This window comes from Lissotriton vulgaris, chromosome 8 (genome assembly GCF_964263255.1).
Source record: "Lissotriton vulgaris chromosome 8, aLisVul1.2, whole genome shotgun sequence".
In the NCBI taxonomy this organism is placed as follows: Eukaryota; Metazoa; Chordata; class Amphibia; order Caudata; family Salamandridae; genus Lissotriton; species Lissotriton vulgaris.
Window position 1 is genome coordinate 50,445,061 of NC_141696.1, and position 12,522 is coordinate 50,457,582.

At 43.3% G+C, this 12,522-nt stretch overlaps 1 protein-coding gene across 2 annotated transcripts in view; it reads right to left on the bottom strand.

Annotated features, from left to right (window-relative positions):
* LOC147693358 (transient receptor potential cation channel subfamily M member 2-like) overlaps positions 1–12,522 on the bottom strand; it is a 624,327-nt gene that overhangs the window by 433,107 nt on the left and 178,698 nt on the right. Inside the window, exons 3-5 of one of the 2 annotated variants that reach the window (XM_086933682.1) lie at positions 12,270–12,358; positions 6,463–6,637; positions 297–477 (exon numbers count right to left, since the gene is read on the bottom strand). In XM_086933682.1, the coding sequence (XP_086789808.1) occupies positions 297–477; positions 6,463–6,637; positions 12,270–12,358 (445 nt within the window). Of the gene's footprint in view, positions 1–296; positions 478–6,462; positions 6,638–12,269; positions 12,359–12,522 lie in introns of those variants that run through there. The other variant, XM_086933681.1, reaches the window with a different exon arrangement.

Genomic DNA, 12,522 nt, shown 5'->3' on the forward strand with positions numbered 1-12,522 from the left:
TTAGTATGTGTAAGCATGTGTGTGTGAGTCAAAGTAAAGATCAAAAGGCGTTCAATGTCACTTCAACTACCCCTGGCATTTTGTTAAATTGACATCCTGGTTAAAATGCACCCCAACCTTGTGTATGCCAGCTGCCTACCTTCTAGGAAGAAAGTGGATGTCTAACAGCACCAGAAGGGAGATAGCGTCTGTGCATGCAGAATTCTTAAGAATGTTTGTCTGAATTAATCTCACTAGACTGAACCCTTGGTCTTCGGGTTCTCTTTATTGATGTGCGTTGAGATGTCCCTCCTCACCTGTGCTCTGAGCTGCTTTGATGAGACCCTTGCTGAAGAGGTTCTTCAGCCGGGGATTCATGCTGAAGTTCTTGGCGCCACCAGTCACAGTGATCAGCAGGTTGGGCACGCTCAGCTGCCACTGGTCGGTCATCATTTCATAGAGGACTTTGGATGAGGTGTTGTTGGATGCGCGCACATACTGTGGAGAAAGAGGGCCACAATAAAAAATTATTTAGATCCAGAAGATTACAACAGACATGTAGACCATGTTCTCATGAAACTTTAGCAAGTGTGCTGTGGGACATTTGATGCCTGAATATAGGGATGTACTAAAAAATTATGGACTAAGATCATGCAAAACACATGATCACAGTATCTCAAAAGCTGACGAAGTCCTTTCAAACTCCACCAAAGAGGCCAAACCTACGAAGCACTACCCTGTGACCCAAAAAAACAAAGAAAAACAAAAAACAAAAGTGCCATCGATTGGAAAGATGCTGGAGAGCGAACTACGACACAGTGGATAAAGAGATATATAAAATTGCGCTAACCCAATATAAAAATCTACTGATGGCATAAAAAAAGGATTTTTTCACTAGACAGATTGAGAAAGCTAAAATACACCTAAAGAATGGTTTGGGGTAGTAGACAAATTGGTGTCGCTACATAAGTACGAAGGAATCAAGTGCGATCAAACGTTTTGCGATATGATCGCTGTAGCCTTTAAAACTAAAGTTATGAAGATCTACAACGCTTTCGAAGATGCGCCAGCTCACTGCCCCACCAAACCTCTTATGAGCCCCGAACCCAAAAGAACATTTTTTCACTGTTTCTCCCCAACTTCACCTGAGGCAGTGGAAAAATACATAAGAGAAACTAAATCTGGGTCTCCTTTCGACCCTTGCCCACCTACATTTCTGAAAGAGATTGTGGAGGTGGTGAGCCCTGAGCTCACAGCAATCTTTAACACTATGTTCATTTCAGGCAAATTCCCATCCATTTGGAAAGACTCCTCCATTCTCCCACTGTTAAAAAAGCCCAATCAGGATGTGTCTAATCTGAACAATTATCGTCACAAACAGTTATCCCAATACATCCAGGAAAACAAATTGCTTGATCACTCTCAGTTTGGTTTCCGACACGAGCACAGTACGGAAACGACTCTTATTAAAGCCACTGAGGAGATTAGGGCTGTGATGGATAGAGGGGACACAGCCGCCCTTGTTCCCCTCGATTTATCAGCCGCATTTGATACTGTTGATCACAATCTCTTGCAGCAGCGACTGGAAATGATGGGAGTCAATGGAGCGGCACTGGCCCTGCTTTCCTCCTTTCTGAACGAAAGGAGACTAACAGTGATGTTAGACAGGGATCAATCAAAGCCATATGTCCTCCCATTCGAAGTAACTCAGGGATCATCTCTGAGCCCATACCTTTTAAATGTGTATGTCTCAGAACTCGCCCCTCTGATCTGAGAATTTGGTTTTAGTTTGACGTTTTATGCTGATGATACCCAGATAGTAGTGGCAGCATACAGAAATCAAGCAACACCCGCCCTACCGTTCAGAACTGTATGAAAGAAATAAACAGATGGATGGAAACACATTGTCTTAAACTCATCTCCGAGAAGACCGAGGTCATAATCTTTGGTAACCTACAACCCAGATGGGACAATCTCTCGTGGGCCGGCGGGGATGGGTGAACCACCAGAACCAGCTCAAAAGGCAAAAAATCTGGAAGTGCGGATTGATAACAAACTAACACTCTCATACCAGACAAATGCCATCGTCTCTGCCTCCCACTTTCTAATAAAGAAATTAAAGAAGATCCTACCATACATCCCTATGGACTCTAGAAAGATGTGGTAACAACACTAATCCAGTTGCAATGGGCTCTACTTGAGCATACCGGAGCAATTTCTAAAAAATACTTCAGACAGTTCAAAACACAGCTGCTCTGCTGTTGGCAAGCATCCCTAAGTTCGAATCAGTAACCAAGGAGATCCACAGACGCCACTGGCTCCCAGTGGCACAAAAAATTAAATTCAAGTCTCTATGTCTAGCATATAAGGCACTGAGAAACACAGGACCTTCTGTTCTCAGAAATCTCTTTGTCTGGTATGAACCGTCCAGACATTTACACTCTACAGGGCTAGTCTCATAAAAGTGCAGAGAAGAAGGTCCGCAAGTTGGGGCAGCCGAAGTTTCTCCTATGGCACCGCTGTTGGCTGCAGCACACGCCGCAAGACAAAAAGGGGACACTGAGAAAAATATCCCTGCACTACATGTCAGGCACCATGCGGTGCCTGCCACATGGTGACGGATGTGTTACCCCCAGGTCCCATGTCTGGGGGTGGGGGCAGAGGAGGGCCTGCTAAGGACACCCAAAGTCCCTTTCTGCCTGTCTTTTCATGGCTGGTTACCCGCCACGGAAAGGCGGGTGGAAAGCGACATTGTAATCCCTATGGCAGTGCCTGGCAGGCACCGCCACCATTGTAGGGAGTACAACTCCTTTCCATGCACCGGTCAGTCTTTCCATCAGATGTGTGGCGGTCAGTCGTTCTGACCGCCAACACACTGCCTGCCATCCTAATGTGGCGAGTGGTGAACTTGGTTACGATGGCGGGGAGACCACCACCGGCAGCCTATCAGTGGCAGTCTCACCGCCATCGTAATCAGGTACTTTGTCTTTACTACATTTGCTAACCAGTGGCTTTATTTACTGTATTTATTTGTTAATTGCCAGAGATGGACTGGCATTTAAATAAGTTTCGTACCACCACGAACCATCCTCTTGCCGTCTTCATGCTCTGAATATCTGTATTAAAATGCCACTGTGGGCCTTAAGAATTCCTAGAATATGATGGATTTGGAAGGTTCCAGGGAAATCCTTAACTGCTGGTTTCTTATGGTAGCCATGAAATATGACGCACCCTTTCTGCTTGTGCCTGTAGGGCATTCATTTTAATTTACAGCAGCATGATTTGTGCAAAGGACGCATCCTTAAAGAGCCTTTGTGCCTCATTTATGAAAAGTGACGCATCGCTGCGTGAAAACAGCGATGCGTCACTCTTCACTGCGCCCTCCTTGCGACACCAATGATACGTCATATTTACAGTATGACGAATCATGGCGCAAGGAGTTACAGATACGTCAGTATTTCTGACGCATCTGTATGGCGCAAAAGTGACGCATTGCTGGAGTGTGTCACAAAAGTGACGCAACTCCAGCAATGTGTCCTTTCACATGGGGCAAGCCCCATGTGAAAGGGCCTGCGTCAGTCTTACGCCTGCTGTGAGGCAGGCGTAAGAAATTTATGCATTTGTGTCCTAGAAGTGGTGCAGTGAAATCTTATAGATTTCACCACTGCGTCACTTCCAAGACCCTTTCTTGCGTCAAAACGCCCCCCTTGCATACATAATACCTGGCGCAGGTATAATGCGGCGCAGGGGTTTACAAAGTGACGCATCTACCTAGATGCGTCACTTTGTAAATATGGTGCAACAAGGCAAATTTTTTACACTGAGTGACGCACCGGCGGCATAAAAGTGACGCACGGCCTCATAAATGAGGCCCTTTGTTTCTCTTTTATGGCAGCTCTCCATAGATTAGATAAATAGGCAAGCCTAAACATACCTGTATTTGTTTTCAATGATTGACCCATTGAATTATAACTGGCATTCAGTAATTAAGATTTATTTTTCTTTTCTATTTAGTTAGCAATTGGTTTGTGAAGATGTAAAAAATACACTGCTTTTTTTCTGAGATTTACTGTGTTTCTGGGTTTACCAAGGTAAAGTTTTTCCAAGTGGAAAACGCTGTAAGCACTTCACTTTTGGGGGATTGGAATAGTGTGACTTCGCAAAACAGACTCTTCAGTGTTGCTATTTGCATGTTGTGGTCTGTGTGACTTGTGTTTCCAGTAGGAGTATTGGTATCTTAGATGATACGTCATAAGGCTGCTACCATCAGATTAAGCAGACTGTAAGCCTGTGGAAAGTTTATTGGCCTAATCCTGCACAAGTAGTATCATGTCCTCACCGCATACACAAAACATACTCTGTAAATAGTGTATTGTGAGCTCAGTGCACTGTAAACAATGCATTATTCATTGGGTGCTATAAGTGCGGTCAGGCATACGCCACACTCACTTTTGGTATTCCCTTTTTTTCCAAAATGTGCTAGTCATAAAACAATAATAATATTAAAATTATTGATAATGTAGGTAAGTGACATAATGTTCAGTAGCATTGTTGGAGCCTGTAGTTTCAGTTTTCCTATTGTAAGAATGGATCTGTAAGGTCCAAGATGCAAAGCGCAGTTGAGTAAAGCATCAGAACTGGCTGTATGTGTCACACATACCACAACACACAAATCTATACTGCATAAATCCACAATGCACAACACATTTCAACACCTCATAATAACATGCCACACAATCCAACTACACACACTTCCGTTCCACATCATTCCACTCCATGCCACATAATTACAAACCGATAAAATAAACTCCACATAATTCAACTCCGCTCCATGCCATTAAATTCCTCTTACCTAATGCCACCTAATGCCACTATGCTTGAGAATTACACTCAACTACAAACAATATAATTACGCTCCATACAACACAATTCAACTCCAGTTAATTCTACTACACAACATTACAATCCAAACTATATTTCACCTAACATATATATACTCCACATATCTCTGTATATTCTAAAACATATAATTACACTCCACAAAATAAATTTGCATTTGCAACATGCCACATAATTCCACACCTTAAAATACTACTCCACACCATGCCACATAATACTACTTCAAACAATCCCACATAATTCCCCACACCACCACAAAATTCAATGCCACACAATATTAAATTACACTCCACATAACACCACTGAGCGCCTTCTGTCCGTACCAAGAGACGTGGTCACTTCTTCAGCAACATCATGCAGGATTTGTAAATTTCTCCTTGGTTGCTACCATCTCAGGGAAGAAAAGACCCTCTGGATGGTTGTCAATTTGGATAAAAAACACCCCTGGCTGTACATCAAAGGAGATTGATATGGGCAGTGTAGATAAACAGGGAGTCTCTCTTTTTCATTTGGTGAGGCATGCTACCCATACAATGTGTATTGTAGGTTTTGGGGTAAAGGCGCCAAGCTACAAGTAATTGATTCAGTTGGTACTCATACGGCAGTCCTTCCCGCGGATTCTTTCAAAACAGTGGCAGACAATTTTACCGGTAAATTTGAGCCCCTCGGAGATGAGGACCAAGCCTGGGCTGTCCCTGGTCTCAGACTCCCTCCTGTCAAGAGTTGGAGTGCACTTGTGTGACAAATAAATATGTTTACACTTAGTAATGGCCTTCGGGTAAGTAACGGGAAGAACGAAATCCGACAGAGAGGGGAGCCATACCTACCATCATTCACAGCATTCAGGCCTCATTGATCATATCCTGTTGGATTTTAGACTATGGCCAATTTTGGTAGATTTAGTTGTAATGCCCAGGCAAGATAGTGATCATCAAGCTCAGAAATATTTTCAAATGGCTCCCCCTGGACACCAGTAAGACCTTCACCCAGGCTCTGGTCACTCGTAGGTTAGACTATGGCAATGCCCTCTACTATGGAATACCAGCCCACCTCAAACGCAAGCTCCAAACCATCCAAAACTCCGCCGCTGGACTGGTTTTCAACCTTCTCTGCTGCACCCACATCACGCCTCACCTCCAAAAACTGCTGGTTCCCTGTCCAGAAATGCTTCCAATTCAAGTTACTCACCCTCACTTACAATGTGCTGCATCAGAAGGGACCGTCATAGCTAAATCACCGGCTGCACTTCTACCAGCCAGCCCCGACCCTCCGATCGACCTCACTATCACTCGCACACATCCCCGCATTCGCAGAAGCAGGACAGGAGGCCGCTCTTTCTCCTACCTAGCAGCAAAGACTTGGAACACCCTCCCCTGGGACATCAGAGCAGCCACAAAGCTCACAACATTCAGCAAGAAACTGAAGCCCTGGCTCTTCGACTGATGCTCCTGACCTCCCACACCTATGCTGCCCCTGAATACCCTCGCCGGTGATTAGTTTGCACTCAACAAATACTTTTACATTACAATTACATTACAGTAAATTTTCCTGGAAAAATCTCAGATTCTTTCAGCCCTCACTTACCTTCGTTATCTTGTTTCCAAGGCCTTTGAACGTGAAGTCCCCAAAAGAATCGGTCGGCATCTCTTCGATGTTCTTCTCCGGGGTCCATTCTGTGTCCTCTGGTTCTCCTTCAATGTGGATTCTTGGCACTGGCAGGTGCTGGCTCTTGTCATTCCCACAGTAACACACCTCCTTCCTGAGGGAAACAAACAGAAGTGAGGGAAAAAGCTACAGGACAGGCAAAGGTAGATTCTATCAGTCAGGTGATGACCTTCACTGAAACAGCACGGGTCAATGTCCACATAAGACACTCCTTTATCAAAGAGGGTGGTTTTCAAATGACCTACTCAGTATATCAGTGTCCATGATGGCTGTATTGTTGAACTGGCAAAACGAAATGGGACACAAGTGAGTGTCATGTATTTTTAACTGCTGATTATGATTTTTGTACCATTGTAAAGCTCTTGGTTACACCGCCGGAGCAGGGACATTGCAGTAACTTTATGACATCAGACTGAACCATTATCTCAGAACAGTAGGGCAAACCCGGTCAAACCATCACACAATGCTCTGTATTTGCACATGTGCAAATACTACATTCCTCCACAACACACATCAGAGTTTAATAAATAGGTTGTCAAAAGGACAAATGCTAACACTACTCTTCAAAAACCATACACATTGCCACTGTGGAGAACCCTGGTATCGCTATGATGGTGTGCCCGATGATACCGAGGATAAATCCTCCTACTCCCTGTTGGGTACAGCCTGTTGATCCACAGGTGTTTCAGGGGAGTCAGAGCATATCAGAGGACACAGCAAGAGGGGACTCAAACCCTCTGGCTGGTCTGACACCTCTGCCACTCCTTTATTGTCCCCATCACTCAGGCTCACTAGGGATGAGCACCTCACGTGGGGTCCCTGAGGCCTCACCACCACTCTTACCCTCCTCTGCTGGGCACTGACTGCTAGATGCAGCCCAGAACTTTTTGAAAAATGAAAAGTTCCGCGTGACTTCTTCCACCCATCTGAAGGGCATGATCATGGAATCTTTTACTTTCTCCACACCCCAGGCTTTTAATTTAAAATGGGAGACAGCATTTGGTCCCATGATATCTGGGTCCCAAAAGGACCACGTCACCTGTGTTGAAGTCTGAAGCACTGCTTGTCGCCGCCGGCTCACCATTTTGTTTCTGTCTATGTAAAACCGACCTCTGAGGCTTAAAACAGTCAGTAGCCCAGACTGGCTGATGAGGGGACAACCTCTCTCACAGGCCACATCATGCGCATAGCCAGTAGCAGGTGAGGGGTCTGGTGGTAATCCTGGAGGAAGGATCCCACTTAATGGACCTCTGCTCTTCTGTTTTTCCTTTGGGTCTTGACCTGAGAAAATCCACTATGTGTATATATGTATATAGAGATAACTCTAATCACTAGTATATGCAGTAGACCTTTGTACTCTCTGCCATTCCTATGCGACTCTTAGAGTATATCCGTTCGTATCCCTTCCTTATGTGTATAGAGATAACTCTAATCACTAGTATATGCAGTAGACCTTTGTACTCTCTACCATTCTTATGTGACTCTTAGAGTATATCCATTCGTATCGCTTTCCTATGTATATAGAGATAACTCTAATCAATAGTATATGCAGTAGACCTTTGTACTCTCTACAATTCCTATGTGACTCTTAGAGTATATCCGTTCGTATCCCTTCCTTATGTATATAGAGATAACTCTAATCACTAGTATATGCAGTAGACCTTTGTTCTCTCTTCCATTCCTATGTGACTCTTAGAGTATATCCATTCGTATCCCTTCCCTATGTATATAGAGATAACTTTAATCAGAAGTATATGCAGTGGACCTTTGTACTCTCTACCATTCCTATGTGACTCTTAGAGTATATCCATTCGTATCCCTTCCTTATGTGTATGGAGATAACTCTAATCACTAGTATATGCAATAGACCAGTGTACTCTCTACCATTCCAATGTGACTCTTAGAGTATATCCATTCGCATCCCTTCCCTATGTATAAAGAGATAACTCTAATCACAAGTATATGCAGTAGACCTTTGTACTCTCTACCATTCCTATGTGACTCTTAGAGTATATCCATTTATATCCCTTCCCTATGTATATAGAGATAACTCTAATCACTTGTATATGCAGTAGACCACTGTACTCTCTACCATTCCTATGTGACTCTTAGAGTATATCCCTTTGTATCTCTTCCTTGTGTGACTTTACATCTTGTACATTTGCATTTTTTTCTGTTTATATCTTGTATGCAACGCATGAAATCCTAAGTCCTTATGTTTTGCAACTGGTTCTTATATAAAGCGCTCTGACACTTTCAGGTAAAGTTCGCGCTATATAAAATCGCATTAAATAAATAAAAAATAAATAAAAGACTGAATAGCCCAGTCCAAGTTGTGGTGGTGAGCATAGGCTATGCGCAGCACTTTAGAAGCAGTATGCATGAACCCTTTGGCACCTTCAGTTGCTTGTTGCCAATGTGGCATTATCTGATGCCTAGTGAGGCAAGGTACTCATTATGTTCGTGCCCCTGAAATGGATGAGCAGTGCCTGTTCTAATTTGCTGGATCAAACCAAGGTACTCCATAACCTTCTCTCATTTTAGGATTATTTCACTTGCTGACATACTGGGCACAATCTCCACTTCCGGGTACTTGGAGTAATCATCAGTTGCCACTAGCATGTCGCGGTCATCAGGCAGACTCACAAAATTGGCACCCAAGGACTTCTCCGGGCCTCAACAACTAATCAGCGGGGTTCTGGGATCCTGGCTTATACACTCCTTAGAAGAATTATTCCTGCATGGACAGGGGGACAAAAACAGACCTTAGAGAGAGGGGTAAGCGGCTGTGGTCAAAGCGTATCAAGAATGTATGACTGCATAAGTACAAATTGTGAGTTAGCACCATGGGCTTCACAGAACAGTTCCTAAAATTCCTATAGTAGATAGTCAATGCTAGCAGTGTGAATGCAGATTCCATCAGTCTCAAATTTTCTGCAGCCTGGCAGCTTAACAGCATTCCTACCTCCCACCAGCTTTTCATATATTTGTGCTCACACCATCTCTTCATCATGAGTAATGTCTATTGAGGAGATGCAGGCTAGCTGGAGTGAGCCCAGTGCCCATAAGCCTATACTTTCACATTAGCCTTCTTCAGTGTGGTAAGATGGGTCAGTGCTTTGTAAGATTTGTGAGCCATAACAGTCATTGATTCTACAGTGTCTGTGATGCCAGTAACTGGTGTGGACTCTACCTGTACTTGGCATTTCAATGGGGACTGTGCCCAGGTTGTGAGCTAGTCAAAGGCATGTATAACATGCATTAACCCTTCCTCTTCATCACCCATGTAATCCTCAGCCTGGTCAGATAAACCAGGTGTCCCTTCATTCACCACCCTTGGCCCTACAGCCTTTTGTGTTCTGTAAAACCTGCATATTTTTGCAAAGTATTTTAATTTTACTGCATGCTAACAATTTTTTCCAATTTGCTGGGCACTCTTCGGTGTGGGGAAATGCCCCAGGACCGCATCCACAGGATGTCCCTGCTTTAGGTTTTTCTCCCCTTTTGATGTGGGGAATGAGTCAGTGGTTTGATTTAAGTTTAGATGAACTTGCTGACAGTGGCTTCCATGTGTGAACCTCGAGCCTTCACCAGTTCTTTGGATGGCCCTAGTCTCAGGAAATCTTGCATCAATATTCCAGTTTCTTACAGAATCTACTCCTTTAGTTTTGCTGATGCACAACCCTCGATGAATTCTGAGCCAATTTATTTTCATTTTGTCACACAGAGTCCAGGTTTTGGCCAATTCTTCCTATGGACCCCTTTTTAATGTCTGACATGCCTGCCTCAGGATGGACGGCTTGTGTTCTGGATTGGCCAGGGGTTTAATATGACCATTCAGTGTCTTTACCATTGATTCATTTGTGTACGGTGGTCCCACTTATGGTAAACTATGGGGCATATTTACAAAAAAGTGGCGAAGCGGCTCGTTCAGTCAAGAAGGCTAAAGACTTGCATCGTCACTTTAGAAACGCAGGGCTGCACCATATAACTCTGGGAATGCGTGGAAATGCTACACCTTCCCAGTGAGGGGTAATGAGGAGGAAGCTGGTTGCAATTAAAATAATAGGTATTCCCTTATTTAAAAGAAATCCAAGACATAGTGTTTATTTTCATGAAATGGGTTTATTTGTGACCCACTAAGAATAACTATTTTAAATTACAAATGTTCATATATTAGTGATTGCGATTCGGCAAAAATTGCAATTTGGAAATCGCAATTACTAATCTTGATGCATGTATCCAAAATGTTCCGCCCTTCTTTTCGAAAGAACCAATCAAACCATCCATTAATTGGTCAACTTAGGACCTTCTGTGCCTATTTAGGGGCATTTCACTGCTAAAGGCAAAGTGCTGAAAGAAAGAGAAACATGTTATAATATTATATGATAATTGAACAGCTAAATATATTGGATAATTTTTCACCATATGTACCTCGAATAGAAGATGAGCTGGATGAGTTACAAATTGCAACAAAACAATTAGAGAAGTACATCGAAGGTGAAAAAAACCTGGTTGTATTTCGATTTATGTTCTTCACACGGGAAAAGATACCTAAGGGGCCAGTTATATTTTTGCGACAGCTTTAAAAGTGGTAGCAGAAGACTATGATTATGAACGTTTTATTTCACAATTGATTATGCCTCAACAAGTAGCTTGATACAGTAGTCGTAGCATTAAGTAGAATCTGTGGCCTTCATAAAATCCCGCCCTTATATAGAGCTGAATACAGAGCAAAACAGCAGGTAAAAGACACTGGAGATGCCAAACAACTGCAGTCATGTAGGTGTCTCTCCTGCAAACTACAGCGAGAGTAGTCAGATACAGACAACTTACCCACTTCAATCTAGTACAGGTCATGTTTGTACAGTCAATCAAGGAGGACCTACAATTAAATCTTGGAGGCAAAACATGCATTTCTACCATAGGTGATCTTGAATGAATGTGTGGTGAGATAGTAATGCCTGGTCTGTATCACAGCTGCCTACACGCATACATTTCTAAGTTACTTACATTTTTCGAATAGTAGGAAAATCTAAGGGAGTCAATGACAATGGCGGTAAACTTGATTGTAAGAAGGAAAGAGTGAGGGTATCCCGCTGTGCTATAGGTGAGCTGGTGGGATTCAAAGACCCTTTTTATTTTATTTTTAAACAAAAGGGTCTGTCCAGATTCTGCGACCTTGTAAGAGAGGCCTGATTTAGATCCTGGAGGACGGGTTACTCCGTCATAACGGTGTAAGATATCCTGTCCGCCGAAAAACAAATGCCATAGGATATAATGGGATTTATATTTCGGTGGACGGGATATCTGTCACCGGTGTGACAGAGTAACATGTCCTCCAGTATCTGCATTATGCCTATATTAGGATGTCCCTGCCAATGTGTAAAAGCAGAAGGAGAACAACAAGGCGGCTGGGGTCCAAAGGACCTGTATACAAGTTGCCAGGATGCAAACCTCAAAATCATGAAGTTCAAAGATCTTCTACGAGCGCCCCAACTTCAGCACCACATGACGGCTTTGAGATAATTGATGCACCACGCCATAGCAATCAAGGGTGCCCTCCTCCACCACAAGTTTGAAGAGCACTGAGGAAGAGGAGTATAGTTAGGTATTGGAAATCTGTCTCAGGCCCTTCTAAATGTTCTGTTAAATTTGTCGGTGGTGCACTGCATGAGGAAGATGCTAGAGGTTGGCTGCAGTCTCATCAAGCATGGTGCTGTTACCTGTCATCTGAAAGGCTGGGGTTCCTAATGAAGTGGACACATTCCTTCTTGTTTATGTTTTTTGCGAACCAGGAGTTGAGAATGCGAATCTGCAGAAGAAAAGAGAATTAATTCACTCAAGACTTGGAAAAGAATACTTTTACTCAACAGCTGACTGCCACTTTGTAAAATAAAAACTGACCTCACTAACATCATTGAAGTGGTCAACTAGGACAGTTCATCTAACATCAAGGCTGTGAGCGCTGGGGTTGAT